This window comes from Vidua macroura, chromosome 2 (assembly GCF_024509145.1).
Source record: "Vidua macroura isolate BioBank_ID:100142 chromosome 2, ASM2450914v1, whole genome shotgun sequence".
Lineage (NCBI taxonomy): Eukaryota > Metazoa > Chordata > Aves > Passeriformes > Viduidae > Vidua > Vidua macroura.
Window position 1 is genome coordinate 31,242,545 of NC_071572.1, and position 23,049 is coordinate 31,265,593.

Consider the following 23,049-nt stretch of genomic DNA (forward strand, 5'->3'; position numbering starts at 1 on the left):
TACTCTAGAACTTTGACCCACTATGTTTTTGTTAAAAATGTTGTCAAAAGTTTCTAAAAAAAGGTATTGCCTCTGCTCAAACATATGTGCAGTTTAAGTACAGCAAGAAATGGTCATAGGGTGAGGTTATGTAATTTTGCTAATAAGCTTAAAATTACTATCTGTGCCTTGTCTATAGCTTGTAGCAACAACAAAAAAGGCAGCACAAGACTACAAAAATGGTTTTAAAAGAAAATTATAGGAAAAAAAATTAGTATTAGATTTTAGTATTTTTCTTGCTATCTTTATTTGAGAAATCAAATTTACAGTGTTTAGGAAGCATTGCTGGGAGCCATAGTCGTGGACTGTAATTGCTTTGTGCTAAGCATGCTACAAGACTCTTCTAATACTGCTATTTTTTCAGTAGTTCAATCTCACTCATTTCTTGTAATTTCATTTTTTACTAGAAAACAAATTAGAAGGCTAATGATGGCCTTCTGCAAACAGCATCAACAGTGTAAACAGGGGAGCTAGTAAATACAGATGAATTATGGTTGCTAAATAAAGAGATCTGCATATTCATTTACTGTATGGATACTTCTCAGTAATATAATTGTACACAGTAAATTTCCATACTGGAAGTTCAAGAAACTCTGAAATATCTCAGCTGCTGTGACAACTAATCACCAATTTAAATAATTACTAGAATTGCTCGACAGTAAACTGTTCAATTGTCCTAGTTACTGACATATGTCTGTGTTCTCCAATTTGTTAAAATAACTTTATGGCAGAATAACTTGCAGGTATTCATTAGGATGACTAATAAATAGGTATGATTCATTATTCCTTAATACTTTAAAATCTTTTTATTCCCCCTCACTATATAGCTAGTTCCTAGCTCATATGAGTTGAAAACAAATGATTTAAATCTCATTAACCTGCTTTGTACGAGAACTTATTTTCAGAATAAGCCATGGACTCTACGTTTAAGAAACCATGAACTCTGAGTTAAAGTGGTTCTCTAGTATTTTTATTTATTAGGATTTGCAATTAATATGGGAAACATGCTTTTGAAGTACTTTAAATTATCATAGTGGAACAATAGACATATATATACACACACAACTGAATATGAGAGAAATTATAATACTTTCCTGGTATCTAAACAAAATTTTGGTTTTTTTTTTTTCTGTGGGGAGATCTCATTTACAATGAAGGAAATGCATCTTAGACTTGTTCTAAATATATCAGAAATTATTGTCAGTCCACTTCATTAATCAGAGACTGCACTTAGCACAGTCTTTTGTAGAAACAGTAATCAGTGCATGCTGGAAAGACTATAGGCCCTTGATTTGACCAAAAATATCAGAAGGACAAATCATTTCAGGAAGACTTGGAAGCCACTACAGGTATGCAAAAGCATTTTGCTATTTCTGTGTGCTGCTGATTACATCTGATTAGGTAGTAATTGACCAGCCATTTGTTCTTGGAGCATTAGGCCACAAGTTTTACATTCTTACACATTCCTTATTTAAATCTTACTCGGTTGTTTCATGTATATACAGTTCACTTAAGCTGGAAAAAATTGCATATCTTGATTATCTTTTACTGTCACTGTTTTCCCTTTATGTAAAGAGTGGCTGCTAAATTAAGAGATGTTGATCTTTAGTAGTGTTTTCTCTGTTCTCCTTCTGTGGAGAATTTTTTTATTATTTATTATTTCTTTAGAAAAGTTTCTGTCCTGATTAGGTCAAAGTGACACAAGCACCCAGCAAGGTACCATCCTGTGCACAGATATGAACAAAGCCTTAACAAATTAAGGACTGGATGCATGTACTGTGTCAAATCTTGCTGAACCTGTTTTGTAGGTATTGACACTGCAGTGCAATATGTAAACCTTCTCCACAAAATAAACAAGCTTGTATTTTCACCTCTTCTTGCTCTGGGCCTGAATTATAGATCTCTCTGATCAGTAGCTCTCTTGATAAAAAACAAAGGAGTATTTTGTCTGTCTTGCTTTCAACCTGGATGTAGTAGCATCATCCCAGCTACAGAGATGTTCATGCTTTCTGCTAGTTGTGAGCTGCCCCTTCTTGGAACTGCCCTGGAGAGTGTATTCCCAGTCCCTGAAAGATCTGACTGTGCATCTTGAGTTGGAGAAAGTCTGATAGATCTTTGTGTATACATAAATATGTGTATGTGTGTAATGTACATATATTTTTAAAAAATCAAAGCTGTTATGTCAAGATACATTATCTACACCAAATAATATTAAAGGCCTACACAGATGGGAATCTGTTTTGGACATCTCACTCAAAGTTGATCACGATGAACACGCCTTCTTGATACACTGCCAGCTCTTGTATCTGAAAAGGTAACTTGACCTGTCAGTGAGAATTTGAGATATTTATGCTGTTTTTGCAGTCCCTGCTTCTTAGTCACCTAAGCTTTGGTACACAGAAGTATGGACTGCTGATACTGGGGACCAACACAGGATTTTATGCTTCACTTTTCATGTCAGTGACCAGCAAATTTTCTATATGGAATTAAACCAGTGATAAAAATCTTTCTTAGATCTAAGAAAACATCCTTGACAGGATTTGAAAACTTGAATGTACCTGAGACAAATTTGCTATCTCAGCACAAAGGTAAAATCCAGGATTTTGCTCTTTCCTCAAGCCCTAGATTTGTATGACTGAAATACTTCTCTGAGATACTTGCTGAGGTGCACCTGGGCCACAATACCTGATCCTTCTGGTAAGGGAACATTGCTATTGATAGCCAGAGTTGTCTGATCTCTGGTGACATCCAGCGTATTTGTGAGGTGGGAAGTAGCAGTAATAATCTTATTTCAGAAGCATTGTAGCAAGTGACTTCATACTTGTATGGTGGACTGAATTGGCACTGAATTTTTGGACAACACTATCAAGTTTTGCTACAGTGGTCTGCCTTGACCTAAAAATTCCTTCTGTCCTCCAAATAAAGAGCACAAATTGTAGGAGGGTTCTTTAGACTGTGCACAGCAACTGCCGATCTTCTGGAAGACAAGCTGTCTAGAATGTTTCAACAATGTCTTCCCCAAGGACAACAAAATGTTTCCCATGCTGCAAGGCAGTATGTGCTGCTTTCTTTCAGACTCCACAAAACTAGTAGTGGCTGTATGACACTAGCATAACTTGCATCTGAATGTCTGGTCTTGCATTGTAATGTGATGCTTTTTGCTGTGGCTGGCTTTCTTAAAACCTCAACTTGTTCTTTGACATGCTCTTGTGGTTCACAGCACAATCCATATGGATATTTGCTCTCATGATTGAGGATCTGACAGGCAGGGTACAAGGGTAGGGAGAAACAAGAGTGGAGTGGTACAAGAGTACACTTGTATTCCTGCTATTGCTGCCAAAGGCTTTTGCATTATGAAACCCTGTCCTGAACTGCATTGGGTTAATCACAGAAATGACTGAAGAGAGAAAGAAATGTCTTGCCTATGTGGTAGAGGGGGGAATTTAAGGGAGAGATGAAGTCATTAGCTCATGTAGGACAGAGGCTGCATTTTGCTTATGTAACATCAGCTGGTTATGTTATGACAGTATTCTCATTCCTGTTTCTTGCCTTGCTAGTTGGTCTCACGTTCCCTGTATTTAACTTGAACTCACTGCTTCAGATTCGAAAGAAGACACAGTATTCCTGAATATAATTATTTTTCAGCTGCATTTGTTGAACTATAAAAATGATACTACCTTTTTCCACAGGCTTTGTTTATATACATACACTACTGCAACCACTGGAAGCCACTGCTGCACGTTTATTCCTTAGGGCTTTGTCTTCACTGCATATATATCCCAAAACAGTCCAAATGCCACATTAGTGGCTGATTTTTCCTATGAAAATGTTATGCCTTGTATATAGGTAATGATACTTATATGTACTTTTACTATTTCAAGGCAAATAAACATGTAGTTTGCCTTTTCTGAAGGCTGTAATTTTATATTGCTTGTTGTTATATGAAATATGTGGTAAAATTATCCCACCCCTGTTCTATGGGATGATGAAAGATCAAACAAAATTGTAATTAGTAAGCAATGAAATGACCATACTATGCAGATTAGCATGCTTGTTTCATTCTTTGAAAGGTGTTCTTGAATAATGTAAGTCTTGCTTCTAATAGATTTCATTTAAGAATTGAGATCTGGATAATCTAGATAATCTAGTCTAGATAAATTTCCAAGATGGTGAAAGTCCTCAAGGGCAAGACTTTGGAGGAGCAGCTGAGGTCTCTTGGTTTGTTAAACTTTGAAGAGAAGACTGAGAGGTGACTTCATCACAGTCTGCAGCTTCCCCGAGGTGGTCAGTGGAGAGGGAGATGCTGATGTCCTTTCTCTGGTGACCAGTGACAGGACACGTGGAAATGGTGTGAAGCTGCATCAGAGGAAGTTCAGACTGGACTCTAGGAAAAGATTTGTCACTGAGTGGTCAGTCCTGGGAATAGGCTGCCGGTGGAGGTGGTCATGCCGCCATGGTTGTCAGAGTTCAAGAAGCATTTGGATGATGCCTTTAGTCATATAGTTTAGTTTTAGGTAGTTGTTTGAGGAACTGGGTGTTGGTCTTGATGATCCTTTTGGGTCCTTTTTAGCTTGAGAGATTCTATGATTGCATTTTGTTTTTCTATGCATCTGCTACTTAGGATGGTAAATAAACCTTTGGTCTTAAATGCCATGGTTTTTCTTACATTTTTAGGAACAGTCTATCTTCTGTCATTCTTGAGGGTATCAAGTCAGGATTTAACAGTATGAAAGGGCTCATTCTTACAAGAAGAAATCTTAGTTTTGTAGGACATTTGGCTAGCTGTGCATCAGAACTTTCTAACCTCTCATTTTGTCTGCTAGCTAATGTATTCTACTGCTTTGCTGTGCACATACCCACTAATAAAAATCAATAAAGAAGTCCAGAAAGTTCACTGCTGCTCTGGCACTTTTTGCATTTGTTGAGAATAATGATGTCTGTTCAGAAAAATGTTAAAATAATCACAAACTTGATGTGCAGCCTCGCCAGCACTTCAGAAAAGGGCTTTAGAGAATTGGAGTACAACATTTTGCAAAAGCGGAGAAAATTTTAAAATTTATTTCACTGACAATCTGCAACTTCAGAGTGTTCTACAACAGCCACTGAAGCTTTTTTAAAGAGAGATTCATCAAACCTACGTGCATTTGTCATCAAAATTGTTGATGTAAAGAGTTAAACCTTAGATACAGCCATGTTCACGGGTTTGTGGAACTCCACAGATATCATAAACTAGATTCTTCTTTTCTTGTTGGAAGTTTAGATAGGCTCGAGGGGATGCTAATGAGGTACCAGAAGATGAGTCTACTGAGGAATATTAAATACACAAAATCACATCTGTCTCAGGAAGTAACCTGAACTGAAAGTACCTGGAGCATGGATTGATAGCAGGAGGGGGTGTTGTATGTGCTTGTCTTGTTCTTGTTCTTATTCTTTCTATGTATCATTTCATGGCTGCCTTTGATGGAAGCAAGGTGCTGATGGGAATCAATCCTTGGTCTGGTATGAGTAAAGGAAGATGTCTTACTTCAAATGTTTTGCATTGTCTTGACGATCAGTAATTTCATATGACTAGGAAGAAAGAACAGGCCAAAAGATTTGAACAGCTGATACCTACTTACACCTTTCATTAGGAAGTTCTCAGAGATCCACTCATCAGGACAAGGTTGTTTGTAAGGCTTCATGTGATTCATTGATAAGATGCATCCTTATGGCTGGAAATTAAACTCTTTAGTTGGGGCCTAACACAATTTTGCACTTAATTGCTTCAAAGGTATTTATTCTTAAAATATTCATTTGTGCTTCTTTTTTATGGGTCTAGAATTCCTAGGGATTTCTTTTAATCTTCAGCCTTAGGAGTTTTAGTAAGAAAAAATTATAGTTTTATTAATGCCTTTGGATTTGATAGGCAAAAGCATTCATAACTGTATTATGTATTATAACTGATGATGCGATCATCAGCAGCATTTCATTTCAATAGTTACAAGCAGCACTGATTCCATGAAACAGATTTTAAGTTCTTCAGGTCTGCTCCAAAGTCGACCTAGTGTCAAACAGATGATTTTCTCTGGAAGCTGAAAGAATAGTTACACATTTTCTTTCTTGGTGACTTCTTTTTAGAAGTCTGTATTTGTCTTGTTCTGTTTAAGATTATTGGAGATGAGCAGTCTTGTATCCTTCAGGTTGATAAAGAGGACCTTGTATCTTATTTTGTCAAGGCAGTAAACACTTGATTCCTTGAAAATGGGGAATAGATTTTGATTAATAATGGATTTTTTTTTCTGTTGCTTTTAAGTTGCTGATTGAATTTACTGATACTGCTGGAAAGATCCTTAGATTTAATTTAGCTGTTCCAGATTTCCTTCTATTGCTCCCCTGTAAAGTCTTCTGTCTACTTAACTCTTCCCTTAAGTATAGTCACAGCTTGATCAAATTTGTTGTGTATTCTCATACTTATTTCATGATGTTGTATGAATTAACTTCAAAGTGCCACCTTCCTGGGACATGTTCATGCCAAAGGGTGTTGGCAAAGATCCTACTTATTGTTAGACTGGGCAATGAGAGGACTTGATTGTCTCGTGAAGTTCTGATGTGGAAAGAGGACAGTCAACCTGAGGGGAAGGGTTTTGTGTTGAAATCCTGGTTCTGAATCGTGTATGGTGCTGGTAGATATAAATACAACTGCTTATTTAAAAATTACGGCAGAACACAGTGTTTTAATGCACTTGATCATGTCAAAAATGACATAATCTCTTCTAATCTATATGTTCTTTTTCTTTCTAAAAGTGTCATCTGCTTTTGCACTACAGTGATACAGTGATTGCTGATTGAGAAGGAAAGGTTGCCTACTAAGCCAGCAGTGGTATTTTCTGTATCTCATGTTCATAGCAGCTAGACCAGACCTTCTTGACTTTTTGTGACAGCCAAGATTACAATATGAGGTTGGAGAACTTCAAGCTGCATCTTTTTGATGTGATCCTATTTTGATTGCAGCTCTGACTGGGGGAACTGCCAGCCTTTCATGTGAAACATGCAAATAAATAGTAGGAAGCAGGGAGAAAACTCTCTTATTCCGGACCTTTTTTTTTTCTGATTGTGATGTTTTCTATACAAGAGTGTAAGGTTTTACGAGCAGTAGCAAGGCTTCATGGTAGTCTGGAAAATAGGTCAAAACTATGTTCCCACTCAGGAGATGTGCACTAAGGCACATTGTGATCAAATATATGATTCCAGCTGGCATGAAGTTTGGCATTTATTTTAATCTCTGGAAAACTGAATAGAAACTAGCTGTGTTTCTACTGAGTGTATGTAGATATATAAAAATCCTATATTTTTCTATGCAATTTCAGTATGAACTGTATTACATGTGTTGGAGTTCTTAATACTGGTCAGAGTAATTGAAATTTGGCATGCTAACTGAAATGCAAATTTTTGTCTTTTCACATGATGATTGAACTTCAATTTCTGTATTTTTAATGTTTAAAATGTTTTGAAAAAAGAGAAAAAGAAATGCTTCAGTTAAAGATGGATATACTAAAATTATTTTTAGGTAGTCACTAGGTTACTGTGACTACAGTTGCAGCTGTTACACAGAAAAAGTTATGTCTAACTTAATTCTATTAATTAAATGTGTATAAACAATCCATAAAAGTATTTAAACACACATATATAAAGGTCCATATGGACTTGTGAGTCTCCTTGTGTGGAACACAGTGTGAGATGAGTTTTAAATTGTGAGCACCGTACCAGCTTACTAAAACTTCTGCCCAGCATTAGGCATAGCACTTAAAAGAAAATACCTATGACAAAATTACGAGAAATACTTTCTACTCACATGTTCTTGTGGAATTTAAAATCTGCTTTTGGAAGAAATCCACTGCTGTTGGTATCCTTTTTGAAAAGTGTGCGTCACTGGCATTATGTTTGATTTCATAAAAATAAATCTTTAAAAAATAGAAATGGTGATTTTTTTAAGATCAAAGGGTGAGCACCTTTATCAAACAAGATTAACAGTTAGAGAAAGGCTTGGAAGGGATTTATTCTCTGTGTATAATCCTTTAATAATATCCTGTGTTATAAATTAATCAGAAAAAATTTGAACTGTTCCTTTGTTTCTGGCATTTCAAAGACAACTCTTTCTCCAGAATCCTCACGAGCTAGAATCTGGGTTGATTTATAGACTATTCTTTTCAAAAATGTAAACAATATGTCAAATCATTAGATTAGTAAGTGTAACAAAAACCAGAGTTTTCAGTCACATTTATGTGTTGACAAATTCTCTTTTCTTGGAATGCATGTGTACAGCCAGGTTGAATAATTGCCCAGTTCTGGCAATTTAGAAGATCTAGACTTTTCCAGAATGTCACGATTTGTATTTTCACCAACGAGTAATTTTTAGTATTGTTGCATCTATGAGAACTGAGTGATTTATAGGATTGGTTGTCCCTTAAATTTAGTCTCTGATGCAAAAAAGCAACCCTAGTCAGAAAGGCAGCAGGCTCACTGCTGTCTGTACTTAGGGCATTTGCTTTAAATGCAAAGCTTAGGAGATGTACTTTTGAAAGAAGTGTGTGTGTGTGTGTTCAATGCACTGTTTTCCAGAAAGATTTCTTTGGTAATATTTTCTTTTAATATTATTATTATTATTATTACTATTACTATTATTGCATAATAATAATAGGAAGTTCTTCCTACACAAACACTCAGCAATCATTTCATCATCAAGAGCATGAGTTTTAACAATTTTCTGTTAAATGCAAGTATAAGATAATTATTCCCCTATTTGCAAAAAAATTCTCATACTAGAGGTAAGACATAGCTACATGTGTGATGTGTTCTTTTGTTGCTCCAATATCTTACATAATGAAAGTGGTTTTCAAGGACAGCCACCTGAAATGTTTATTTTACTTCGTTCTTTTGACATGTAACTCTAGAACTATCAAATAATCTATTCTTTTTTTTTTGTTTGTTTTTTTTTTTCCCAGACTGATCTTGATTATGTTAACAGTGTTGTTGCAAGCCTGGAAAGAGAGTAAGTTGTAGTTTTAATTGGGGATTTCTTAGTTTATTGATGATAAACCAAATCAAGTTGTAATAAGCAATTAAAAATATTCTGGAAATAAGAGATCATGCCTTTTTGTTTCATGGAACTTTGGACTTTTGAACAAAAAAGTAAGACAAATTAGGAGGCAGTGATTCAATCAGTTAAACTGTAAAACAGTAAGTGGGATTAATTTATTTGATGCACCATAAACAGATGGGATTGTTTAAACATGAACGGAAATTTGTGACATCTGTGTTTGGGCCTTGTATTCTGTACGTTCAAAGAGAACTGTAGGGAAAAAAAATCACTAGTTTCTGAGAAAACACAAAAAAATGTTTAGAATGTAGTTTGATTCTGATTGGCAGAAGGTGATAGTGCTCTGAAGGACATGCTAAGGAAAACAATACTTTTTTCTATACTACTGTTCTTTTATATGGCTCCTTTGAGCAAGTCCTCGTAACCAGACACCAAAACTGTTCCAACAGACAGCGAGCAGAAACTACAGGACTCAGAATCTCTCATGTGACTTCAGGATGTTTCTATTGACAGGTTTTCTACAGAGATCAATTCTGGCTTGGTGGAAGTAATAGCCCCTCCTGCAACATACTATCCTGACTTGACAAACTTGAAAGAAACATTTGGAGACTCAAAAGAGAGAGTGAGGTAGGTTTATTCCCCCAGATCTTTTCCCATCTCCTCCCACACTCACACTTTGGTTGTTTATAAAACGGCAAGTGGGATGTGAATTCTTGAAATGTTTTCTTACTGTAATTCTTGCAAATGTGGGGATGCTAAAAGTGCTCTGTGAATCCATCTCATTCCTAGCTACATTCTGTTCTGTGCATGATCAGAGCCTATGCTTGGTTGAGTCCATTTAGTGTTAAATTTTGGGAGGAGAACTGAGACTTCTGATATACTTTTATTCCTGTATGTGGACTCTTTCATTTGCTGTTTTTCTTCATGAAATACAGGGTAAAACCCAGTAGTTCTTGTTGAATTACCATTTTAACTGCACATGTGTTTTTAGTGAAATGTCAGGTAGTTGTCACAGATTCAGGTTCAAATTAAACCAGTTTGATGTCTGTATTAAAGCATAAGGTGAAAGCTTTGTTCCTTTTTTTTCAGATAGTGGATTTCCTGAGGGAACAGTGCCAAAAGCAGCTGTCCTAACATTTCACTAATATGTGTCATTCTTCGTGATGAAATTTACTTTATGTTGCCAGCTTGTATTGAAATAACATGTTTTTCATAAACCTTAAGCTTTCAATTTATTTTCAGATGGAGAACAAAACAAAACTTGGATTATTGTTTTCTTATGATGTATGCCCAGAAAAAAGGAGTTTATTATATTCAGGTAAATTTTCTTCTTTATTTTGAGACAAGTTTTCAAATTAGTCTCTGGAAATTATGTTGTTGGACACATCAGAAAGACCTACACAGAACAGAGAACTTGATCCCATCATTTAAAGAGGGCATTAAGTATGGTGGTTATGGTATATGGGGGAGTAATTTGAGGAGGATACTATCTCAACTGTCTCTGAAGTAGAAAGTAATTTATCCTATGTCACTTCTCTTAAGAGGCCTAGGAAAAAAAGTGAAGGAATCCAAGCAGCTTAACTACTGTTCTTTCCTAGTCCCCAAAATGAATTATTGTTGAGTTGCCTAGGCAAAAAAAAAAAAAAAAAAAAAAAAAAAAAAAAAAGCCAGCATAGTTTTTTTAGTGGGAATGAAGCTAAAATCTATTTTTATTTTCTTTTGAAAGTGCAGTGTCATTTTAATATGATTGTTGTGTATAGACATGGAATTTTTCTTTTTTTTTTTTTTTAAGAAGTTTCTAACAACAGGGTTAAGTAGTTCTCCTTCACTTTAGCTCAGAATTGTTACAATCATGTGTTTCTGCTTTGAAGTAAAAGTCTTACCTACAGGTACTGCAGATTTAGTAACTGCACTAATGATCTTTATTTAGATTTTGTGCCTGTGTCCTTGGGGTGTAAAGTCCCACACATCTCATCTAGTTTTCACAAAGCTATGCTGACTCCTCTCTGAGAGCTGTTGGAGTCTCAACTCTCTGGGAAGCTGCAGAGCCAATAGCATGTGACAGTCTGGTTTGATACTGGAAAGTTGCACAAATATTAGTGCCAGCACAAGGGGGAGGGCATGACTGCACTGTGAGAAGGACAGGAGAATCAGGATCCCTAATGCAGCAATGGCCTGCACTTACTGTGAATTAAAGGGACTGTAGCACCCCATGTTGGCAGTTCTGCAGCCTGGACTAGGTGGTTATGGACTATGCACCTGTGCTTCTGTTGGACAGGTGAAATGAATCCTACCTCTGCAGATACTGTGTCTCTTAGCCTCTTGTCTCAGAGAAGGAACTCTTTCAGTGCTCTTACATTTGTGAGTCTACAGTCACATTTGCGTACAAATAATACAGATATTAAACTTGTTCTGATGATGCCACTTAGACTAACATTATTTCATAGATATTTTTCCTTTGAAGAAAGAAGCTGGAAAAGCAGTGTTCTAAAGTAAGAAGTTGAGATATGTTTGTGGATTCTTACTAGTTTCTGTATTACTTTTCCACAAGGATTCTGTATTAGTTCTCCACAAATAGACAGATGATCCCTACAATAGTTATTCCAGGCTATGGCATCTATGTTTTATATCAGTGCTAGCATTAGAAATACATGGCTATGTGTTAGCAATATATTATAAGTCAGTATTTCCTAGCTGTACTTTTTTCTATTGCTTTGCTAGTGCTTTTTTTTTTTTAATGTTGATATCACTTCTACCTTCCTCTAGCTTGAAGATGACATTGTTGTCAAGCAGAATTATTTCAGCACAATAAAAAATTTTGCGCTTCAGCTCGCTTCTGAAGATTGGATGATTCTAGAATTTTCTCAGCTGGGTTTCATTGGTAAGAAAATGTTCACTTTTGCAGTTTGAAAGAACACATTCATACTCAGACTTGAATTAATAGTGATCTGACTTCAAAGCTATCTTCTTTGTACTGGAAATAGACCAAGAAGTAGAAATTCATTGCCTTTTTTAGGAACTCTGTTTTAGCTCATGGCTGTTGCTTTTGCCCCTCATTTGTTTCATTTGCTTTTTGTATGATGGAGGCAAACTCAAACTGTTGGAAAAGAGGGCATTTTTATAACCAAGTTAATTTATAGAAATGCTAACAATCAAACTGCAAGGCATGACTTATTTTTAATTTAGCTGCTGTTAAAACCAAAATGTAGTTAAAACATAAGTGACTGAAATAAAGATAAACCATGAAAATTAGCTCCACCTAAAATATCTTCATTGGTGTTTGTGCCAAAATTTCCAAGAATTAGCAGGCATCAGTTTGATGCAAAACCTGTTCTATCTCCATCTTTCTACTTCATGAAGGAGAAGTTATGATAATCTCTTCCTTCCTAGATGCAAATGACAGTCAGAGTCTGTCATTTGCAATGAGCAACAGTGAGAGGAGTTAATGCCGGATCTTGGGTTGTGGGTCGACTGTCAGGGTGCTCTGGAAATTAATGGTTCTTTGCTCTTACATTGGCATCTTTTCATGGAGAGATACTAGACTTAGCAGAAAAGCAATGACGGAGAAGTTTGGAAGGGATTTTACAAATCAAAATGTTATTTCCTTACTGCACTGATGTGTCATGATCTTTTTAAAAACAGTAAACTGGAGATATGCAAGGAAAAATCAAAAGCTGGGGTAGACTTTGGAGATTCCTGTGGTCAACACAAACTATTCCAATATGAAGGCTGTAGACTGAGTTCAGAACAGAAAGACAATCCTACGTGTAACAGATAAAAGTGCAGCCCTGAGTTCTGTCATTCTCTTGGAAATTCTTGTTCTCTTTCCTTTGGATCTACTTGCCAGCGAGTGGCCTCATTTTTAGCTCAGTGACCCATAATGGTTGTACTGAGAACTGAGAACTACTTGAATTTGTGCTGTCTTGTTTCCAGCTCAGCATCAGGTATGCAATAGTTCCCTGACTTCGGGGGTCTCAGAGGTTCCTGGAGGAGAAAGGAAAACATTATCCTGCCTACATGCTATGTTAGGGTACAGAATGGTACTTTGTAGACTTGCCTGCCAGTTTAACCTACAGATACAGTGCGGGGGAGGAAAGGAAATGGGCAGTGTGAAGTCTCCATATACACCTGGCCATCACATAACTGCTTTGGGCTACCATCAGAGATACACTGTTGCTGAAATAATTATAAAATTGGTTCTGTGGCCTTAGAGGTGGGAGAAATGGGAAATTATGCTGCTTAGCATGGAAAATTAAGAATTTTAAGAATTAAATAAGAATTTAAATTACTGACATCTTGCCCTAAATAAACCTCTCCTTGGTTGGAGAACTCCTTGCAACATTCTGTTTTATGTTAGCAGGGACTGGTTGAATATAGCATTTGATAAGACTTTATTTCTACTGTTGAACAGTTAAACACTAACCCAGACTCAGCCCACAGTTTGAGTTTTAGCTCCAGTCTAATTGCACTTGAAGTGTAAATTCTGTATGAAGCTCCTGGGCTATAGAATTTACATCTATTCTACATTTGCCTGATTTAGTAGTAGAGTTGTGATCACTTACAAATTGCCACTTTGTAAGAATGACACAAAATGTGCATAAAACCAAATGTGCATAAGACAAGTTTATGCTTTAGGATGTGTGCTGTCTACCCCATGTAGTTGTATTTTAGGTCACTTAACTTGCTTAGTATTTGTGTATTTCACCCCCCCCTCCCCTTTCTGTTCTCTGTGCTGTTGTAGAGGGCACAGTGTTTAAGCCTGGTGGGGTAGGTAGATAGTTCTTTGTACTGAGACTTGGCTTAATCAAAAGCACAACTGTTTAAAAATATTTTGTTTTTCTATACTGTCTGTATACTTCTGGGCAGTGTGGGGTCTGAAAGTAGCTGTTGTTAAATTTAGTTGTTAGCTCCTGCTACTTGCATCCCTGTTCTTTGTTCCTTGTATCATATTTGTTTGCCTCCTTTTAACTAGATGATAGCATAGAATTTCAGATGCATTTAGGTATGGCTACAGATCTTAATGTTGCTTTTCTACCTAGAAAATTAAATTAGATTTTTTTTTCTTCTTCCAATATAGCTACTTATCCTGTTTTTAAGTTTTGAGAGAAAAATTAATATTCATAAGAGCAACTAAATTTTTTGGCTCTGGTACACATTGGTGTGCTATAACCATATATTGCTTGGAAATTTTATGCAAGTAATGTAGATTTTTCTCATCTCTGCTACCCCTTTATGGATCTTGATGCAGACTGATACTGTGGCAGTTTGGTAATGCAGATACCTTTGGGAAAAGCAACAGTAGTTTGTAACTGGGGATCAGTTTTATGTGTAGATGTCCAAGAAAGAATGTAGAGCACTGAATTCACAGAATCATAGAATGGCCTGGTTTGGAAAGTACCTTAAAGATCATTTAGTTCCAAACCCCCTGCCAAGGGCAGGGACACCTATCCCTAGACCAGGTTGCTCAGAGCTCCATCCAGCCTGTCTTTGAACACTTCCAGGGATGAACCATCCACAGCTTCTCTGGGCAGCTGTTGTCTAGATGCTACTGATTTAGAAATAATTTCTCAAAAAGAGAGGTGTGGCTGATTTACTGTTAGCTGTTGGAAACCTTGTTTAGCTTGCAAGTTTGCGAGGTAAAAATGTGGGATTTTTTGTCATAGTGTATTTCTGAACTGAAAATCTAATTTATGCAAGTGCTACATGAGGAAGTGGCAAATGTAGCTATTTAGGCTGACAGCAGGATTATAGAATTCTGTCACCTCTGCCACAGAACAGACGTTGCTTCCTTTGGTTTTTTTTTAATCCTGAAAGCATAGTCTTAAGTGCTGTCAAGTATCTAATAAATAATGGGTGAGATGTATGCTGTTTCCTTAAGAAGCTCTGTGGAAGGAAATGCATCTTTTACTCTTCTGGTTTCGTGTTTGCACTGTGAGACCTGTGACATAATGTAGGAAAGTCCTACTAGCTTTTTATGAGGAGTAATGATTTGTCTTCCAACTGCCTGCAAGCTGAAGTGTTTTCCAGAGGAACTGCAATCCTTGTAGCTATAATGCCAGCTGTCACAAACATTTAATGGAGTGGTCTGAAATGGCCTTTTGGTTGTCTTATACAGTTCCTCTGAATCTTATTGTGCCCTGATAGTTTAAGACCTGTTCTGATTATTTTAAGTTGTTCTGATTGCAGTTTTGCTCAAGCTGTGCACATCGTTGGAGTTTGGGAAAGAGTAGAGCAAGTCAAACATTTGAGCTTTAAATAACTTCAAAGAGATTCTGGTTTTAATGCCAGTAATTTGCATATCATTACCAGGGAAAGCATTGAAAACATCAGCTATAGCTAGAATATGTGCTTGCAGGTGTAAAATTATTCTTGGTGTAGACTCAATATTAGTGATGCTCATGTGGAAGAATTAAAATTATTTAGGTATTGGCAGTTCAGAGAACTAGAAAACAAAGTGTTTAATTTTGTGTGTGCCTTGTATTTGCCAGCAAAATACTGAGACAGCCAGAATAATTCACTAAGGATGGCCTTTAAAAGGACTGAAAAATGAATAGAAGTCTTGTCAGAGCACAGTAAATCAGAAATTTACTGATTCCATGGGATATTTTTTTCAGTTATGATCATCATTTTTATCAATATAGATTAATAATTTGGAGAAAGTCTACATTTTTTATCCCTAGGGCTTTATGGAGCAAAATTTTACCTTTGTCTCTTAATTCTTTCAGGGTTTGAAGTTTCTTCACAATGGTAGGTTGTATGCACCCAGAATCCAAAAGCTCTGAAATTCTGTCAGCAGTGTCCTGGATTTATGTCTGTTCCCATGTACTGTACCAAGTGCATGAACAGGGTGCAAGATGAGCCATTGTTTCAATTCTTTCACAGAGTTTGCAGTCTGAGGCAGTGTGTGTTCACTGCAGTGTTTTGCTTAGCCAAGCATCTTTGGCTTGATGATTTTTGACTGTGTATTGGGCATGGCCAGTGGGCAATCCCTAGGTTGGATTTGGGTGGTGTCTCAGTGGTTCTGTGGCTCACAGCACTTTCCTCATATGCTGCTGCATGGGAGCTGCAGGACAGAAGGACCTCAGCAAATGTTGCCGCTTGTTCTTGGGCTGTTGCTGTGCCCTAGGGAAGCCAGGCTGCTGCTGCTGCTGCTCTTGGTTAGGAGAGACTAGGCAAGGGCTTGGTTGATGTGTATTCAGAGGGGCTGGGTGTTGGATCTGTGCAGTAGGAGTTGTACTAGGCTAGTTTCCATTTCCTTTAGCCAGTTAGGGATCCAGAGCTTTGAAGACCTGTTTAACCAGAGACTTCACTGCAGAGCTCTGGTTTTGAGCTGCTGTAGAAAGACTGTTCTGATGGAAAAAAAGGGGACATGGACCCATGGCAGAAGTGCTGTGCAGGTGGTGTCGTGAGACAGAAATGACAGATGAGTGAGGCAATGTTATACAGAGGGATGAGGGGCTGGGGCCAAACTGTGCCAAGCTGTGTGTGGAAGGTGGTGACAGCATTTCAGAAAGTGGTATGGGGATGTCTGTCCTTGGTTACTGAAGGAAGACAAGGGCTTATCTTGAGATCAGGGTGTTTCCTGTTCACCTTTGCTCCAATGTTCATTAGGAATTAACATGAGAAGACTTTATCTCCACCATTGAACACTTCCATGGTGCTGTGAGTGTAATCAGAGAGGCCGCTTGGGTCTACAGATGCCAGTGCAGGTACAGCTGGCTTACCTCACTTATTCTGACTAGCTGCAGTTGCATGTGTCAGAGTGGCTTGCTGGTTGGTTGGGTTTTGCTAGCTTGTTTGTTTTTCCCTGCTGTGCCCTGTGGCATCACCATGGCAATTAGATTATTGCCCAGGTCTGGGGTGGTTGACTCATGGTGGACGGTAGAGTGCCAGCCTAGAGGAAACTGCCTCTGAGCCTAGACAAGTTTGCCATATGGAGGTACATTGGTACACTGATATCCTGCTTCTATTTTGTGTAAAATTAGAATAACTTAAATTAGGGACAAGAGTAAATTCCTACTCTTACCTTCAGTCTTGTAGGATCCTGTACTTTCATGTCAAGTTCTCAGTGACATGGTCTGTGAGTGAGGACAAAACGATAATCCTTATGTTCTTCAGAAGATGAGCTAGTCAGAGGAAAAAATGTCAGTGTGATTCTTCTGCTCTGTCCTTGGGTAGAAGAATAAAGAGATTCTAGAGCATCATGGCTGTGTATATATCCTGGAAGAGGCATTGAGATTAGGGCAATATTGTGGGGATATTTCTGTCTTCTGACTCTCATTGTATTGTGCATCTCTCTGACACCCCATGGAAAGGTGCACTTCCTATGGAAACAGATGTGACTGAAAGACTGCTCAGTAGCTATCACCTAGAAATAATGGTTTCAGTCCCATAAAAATCCCAGAAACATCTGATTACTCCCATTTTTTAGCTGGTGTTTTGTTAGTGCTTACCTTATTTTTCTCCTCTCCTGCCCTATGACATTGAAAGCAGTAGGCAGAGATGAATCACCAGGAAAATTGGGGTCTGTTTAGTTGGAAGTATGACAAGCTGAAAGCTGTTATTCTGCATGACTATTTTACACAACATTTAACTAATCATATGATTGTTTCCTACCCATTTTTAAATATTTACTTCCACAAATAATGTTAAACAATGTGACAATATAGTGTGCAAATACTAACAATGTACTAATAAAAATAACAACATCTTTCTTATGTCTTTTAAGAATAAAGCCTTGCAATTGTCCCTAGCTTAGTAGGACTTGTCCCTTGTGTAGTGGGAGTTTCAAATTTTATTTACGGAGTATTTTCATGTGGAGATACCTATTTGAGGACCTCATTGCAGCAGCAACTTAAAAGTGATGACAATATTTTGCTTTGTAAAGGGCTGGATGAAAAGTTTCTGTAAGGGACAACATTGGTATAGCAATGTCAAATCAGTTAATGTTTTATCACATTTACTTTTCCACCCCAGTGTGTAAATTGTCTATATAATGAGTATAGCATCATTCTAACAGGTGAAATAATTGGTACCTTAGGTGCTTCTTCCATATTTCTTGCATGGCATGATGATGTAGTCTAACTCAGACACCTCCAAAGTCCTCTCAGAGTTTCCACTGAGTATTCTTGCAATGGTTTTGTTTGATAAGAATCCAATTTCCAATCGAAAGTCATAAAGAAAAGAGATTGCATCAGACCTGCTTTCTGAAAAGGGCAAGGCTCTTCCAGTGATCTTCTCTCAACGTCTACTCCAGCTGGTTTTCCTAAGAGTAGGAGAAAATATTAGAACCTCTACCACTTGTGAAACTTGTTATTTAGAAAACCTATGGAGGCCTCTTCACAAGTGGAAAAAAATCCTCAAAACATTTCCTGTGCCTGAGTGCTGTGTGTTAGTATGTTGGACTCGAAAATGTGGATAGACAGAAGGCTTGCATTGGAAAAGAGCTTCTGCTGGACTCTGATCCATTGGTGCACACATGCCCCAGTAGCCCATCCCTGTTTAGTCCAGCACTGCCCACATCTCAGCAATATCTGCAGAACTGGGGACAATGTGGCTGCAGTGTTCAGGCAGAAAGGGACCTGGGGGTGCTGGTCAACAGCCGGTTGAATATGAGCCAGCAATGTGCCTTGGTGGCCAAGAAGGCCAATGGCATCCTGGCCTGCATTAGGAATTGTGTGACCAGCAGGAACAGGGAAGTCATTCTTCCCCTGAACTCGGCACTGGTGAGACCGCATCTCGAGTACATTGAGATGCTTGAGTGCGTCCAGAGGAGGGCAACAAGGCTGGTGAGGGGCTTGGAACACAAGCCCTATGAGCAATGTTTGAAGGAACTGGGGTTGTTTAGCCTGGAGAAAAGGAGGCTTAGAGGTGATCTTATTGCTCTTAACAACTTCCTGAAGGGAGGTTGTAGATAGGTGGGGGTCGGTCTCTTCCACCAGAAGAGGACAGAACAAGAGGACACAGTCTCAAGCTACGTCAGGGAAGGTACAGGTTGGATATCAGGAAAAAAAATTTCACCGAAAGAATAATAACTGGAATTGTCTTCCCAGGGAGGTGGTAGAATCACCATCTCTGGATGTGTTTAAAAAAAGACTGGACATGGCACTTGGTGCTATAGTCTAGTTGAGGTGTTAGGGCATAGGTTGGACTTGATGATCTTAGAGGTCTCTTCCAGCCTCATTATTCTGTGATTCTGTGAACTGAATCACTTCAGCCGATGTCTTCCTGAGAGATTCATTGTTACATGATGGCTTTCTTCCTTGCCTTCTCTGTTGTAATCTAGCAGACTTCAGACTTCATCTGCAAACCTGGTGATGTTTTCTCAATCTGCCTTGAAATCTGGAACTGCCTTTAGGATTTCAGCTGGCATGTGGTCATAGAATCATTTTGGTTGGAAAAGACCTCAAAGATCATTGAGTCAAGCCACTAACTGAGCACTGCCAAGTCTACCACTAAACCATGTCCCCAAGTGCCACATCTACATGTCTTTTAAATACCTCCAGGGATGGTGCCTTAAGCATTCCCCTCAGCAGCCTATTCCAATGCTTTAGTGCAGTCCCTGGTACAAGCACTTGTCAGTCTATCTTCAGCCTTGGACTGCCCCACTCCCAGTTGTGTTGCTCCTGGTAGCAGTGTTTTCATACAAGGCACCATTTTCAAGTGCTGCCTTCAGATTGACACAATAGCCCCGTGTATTGGCCACCTTTCTTTTCAGACACCTCTACTGCCAGAGAAGTGTATTCCACAACCATGTAGGTGACTGCTCACACTGATATTATATAGACTTTCTTCATCAACAGTAAGTTTCCTTCTTTTGCAAAGGCCTCCTTTGCACTTTTGCACAGTGTCACCCGGAAGTCCTGCTGATGGCCTATGCACTACAGAAAAATACTCTGGTCACTGTGGGATGGCTCTTTTTGAGTTGCATTGTCTCTGGATATGTTCTGGTAGCTTCCTTCTTTCCCTTTGATTTCCTGCCCAGAAGGTTCTGAAGTTAGTGGCAGGTGTTGCATCTCTGCTTTCTGTACTTGCAGAAGCTGAAATGTTGTGACTGGTCAGATAACACTTGCAATACTCCTCATCTCAGGTGCTTGAACTTACACGTGACATGGGGAATAATAGATGCCAATCCATAACTCTTCTTTCTCTTAACATTTCAAACTGACAATTTCTATTCTTAAGGAGACTGTGTTGTGGTGCATTGAATATGCACCGAATATTTTGATAGCACCAAGATATATGACAAGTTCTTGTTTGAATAGCTATTTTATTTAGTTGAAAGGTATGGAATTTCTAATAACATTGAAATTTCAAGTTGTTCGGTGCTAATATTTCTTGTCTTGGCCCAAGTATTATCATCTGCTATCTCATTGATTTCAAAAGACAGTGTTATCTCTAATCTAAAGTAACTCCAGTTATTCTTAATGTCACCCACAGGTAAAATGTTCCAGTCTCCAGATATCACTCTTATTGTAGAGTTCATATTTATGTTTTATAAGGAGAAACCTATTGATTGGCTCCTGGACCATATCCTCTGGGTGAAAGTGTGTAACCCTGAGAAAGATGCTGTAAGTTTGTTTTTATTATAAAGCTTCTAAAATGCTTTTATGATGATGAATGAGTTGATTTTTGTGAGCTGAGAGCCAGCATAGTGTACATTATGGTTACTGCATGCTCTGGAAGAGTCTTTCTTCCTGCCAAGATTTTTATCTCAAAAAGAACTTTAGAGGGACAGTTCTCAGGGGCATCATTGCTGTTATTGCTTCAGATTTTGGAGATTGATGCAGTAAGGATAAAAAGCAAAAGTCTAGTAAGATTCTATGTGTAACAGGCTTAAATTAAACTTATACATTTAATCACGGGAGAAGCTCTGCAGGGTGTCACTGCTTGAATAGCAGTCTTGGAGAAAGTTCCAAATGGGGAATAAACTTCATATTTTGGTCCTTCATTTCTCAAGAGACACCCTTGCTAAATAAACAGGTTCTGTGAAAGGACCTTGAACAGTATTACATTTCCACAGTTGTCTTGGTAGATTTCTGGAATGAAAACAAGAAAAACTGGATAAATAGGGCTAGGTTCTTACCTTGTGTTGGTTTTTACTAATGTGTTATTTTGTTTTTGTTTTTTATCCCACCCTTACCTTTTCCCCCCACCATTTCAGAAACATTGTGATCGACAGAAATCTAACCTACGGATACGCTTCAGGCCTTCTCTTTTCCAGCATGTTGGCCTCCACTCTTCTCTAGCAGGGAAGATCCAGAAACTCACAGTTAGTAGACAATATTTACCTTCCTTTACAGAGCAGGCTGATTAAATGAAAAACACTGTGGAGAAAATAGGCCTTTTCTTGTTGTCTTGCATTTTCAAGCATGATGCATATTGCTCCAGCTGGAATTAAATCTGATACAGACTGGTTACTATAAAGTAGAAGTGCTAGTCCAGCTTATTTATGTGGATTTTTGCTACGGAATATTTTTTCTAATTTTTTTTACTTTAATGACATGTCCATATTACTGAGCAGTACAAGATCTGATGCACCCCAAATAAGTAATGCATTCATTTTCCATTTTATGCTAATGTTTGTTTTAAGTGTAACCACTTGGGAAAGGAGCATAATAAATGAGGTTGTCTGACCAGCATGATGTTTGTCTGTCTTTCAATTAGGATAAAGACTTCCTGAAACCATTACTGCATAAAATCCACGTGAATCCACCTGCAGAGGTTTCGACATCTTTAAAAGTCTACCAGGGGCATACGCTAGAAAAAACCTACGTAGGGGAAGATTTTTTCTGGGCTGTCACACCAGTTGCTGGAGATTATATTCTCTTTAAATTTGACAAGCCAGTCAATGTAGAAAGGTTAGTAATTATTTGCTGCTGGTCTCATATATGAAGTTGCTTGTGCTAAGAATGTTTTAAGGTAGAATTTGGGGCTATCATCATAACCTAGAGTGAAATGGTGTAGGACATTTGGAGTTCAGCTGAAACAGTGATCATCACTGTCTTCCCTCTAATTCTCTTACTACGGTAAATTTTGTCTTGCTTTTAAATTTTCTTTTAATCTGGAGCCTTTTTAAAAAATGCAATGCAAAGCCAGTGCTTCTCTGATGCAGAGAATTTAAAAGAAGCCAATTTGGTCCTATCTGTATTTGGTTAGTCTGTTTCTAATTACAGAGCAATTGTGCAGCATGGCATGTGGTACAGTGTGTTGTGCCCTGTGGCCTTGGTCCCTTGGCTGTCCAGATCAGAAATCTTGCTGGAGCGTATAAGGAAGTCCCCAGACCTGAAAGCTGGGGACTCTGAAGGGCAATATTTTTAAGATGTAGCTTTAGGGCTTGAAACAAGTCACTGTGCTAAGATTCCAGGTTGACCTGTTTAAAAAATATTAAAATGCAACAAAAAAGAAAGGGGTTGTGTGCTTTCAAAATACAGATATCTGAGATTTGATGGAGGACTAAGGGTGACTTCTTTTCAACTGCTGGTCAGATTAATTAAGGGTAATCAAGGGTAATTAGCACTGTAGAGATTAGTCATCCTTTAGTTTTCTTGAGACTCATTTGCTGCTTTGCTGGCTACTGTCTCGCCAACATAGTAATTCAAGATTTATAAAATACATGGTTTATTTAATGTCCAGTTAACTGTTGCTATGTTAGTAGATTCCTTTTCTCTTTACTTCACACACCTTATGTGTTTCTTTTTTTTTTTTTTTTTTTTTTAGACCAATACTTATAGCCTGGTAGAACAAAGTTTCTTTGAATCAGGTTGACTGGATGTTTTTCTGGTGAAGGAGACATTTTTGCTGTCCTGAACTAAATCCAATTAGTCAACTTCTGTACTTTGGTACATAATCAAAGGCTAAGTCTTCACCTTGACTTAGAACAACAGTGAAGATCAGTAGTTCCCTTGTGACTATGTTGTTCCAAACTAGTCTGA

General features: G+C 37.9%; 1 protein-coding gene across 1 annotated transcript in view; it reads left to right on the top strand.

The window, feature by feature from the left end:
* The window catches only part of MGAT4A (alpha-1,3-mannosyl-glycoprotein 4-beta-N-acetylglucosaminyltransferase A), a 72,883-nt gene that overhangs the window by 34,517 nt on the left and 15,317 nt on the right, over nt 1–23,049 (top strand). Inside the window, exons 6-12 of the mRNA XM_053971854.1 lie at nt 9,021–9,067; nt 9,629–9,742; nt 10,358–10,433; nt 11,882–11,996; nt 20,555–20,685; nt 21,279–21,386; nt 21,782–21,975. Coding sequence (XP_053827829.1) covers nt 9,021–9,067; nt 9,629–9,742; nt 10,358–10,433; nt 11,882–11,996; nt 20,555–20,685; nt 21,279–21,386; nt 21,782–21,975 — 785 coding nt within the window. The remainder of the gene's footprint in view (nt 1–9,020; nt 9,068–9,628; nt 9,743–10,357; nt 10,434–11,881; nt 11,997–20,554; nt 20,686–21,278; nt 21,387–21,781; nt 21,976–23,049) is intronic.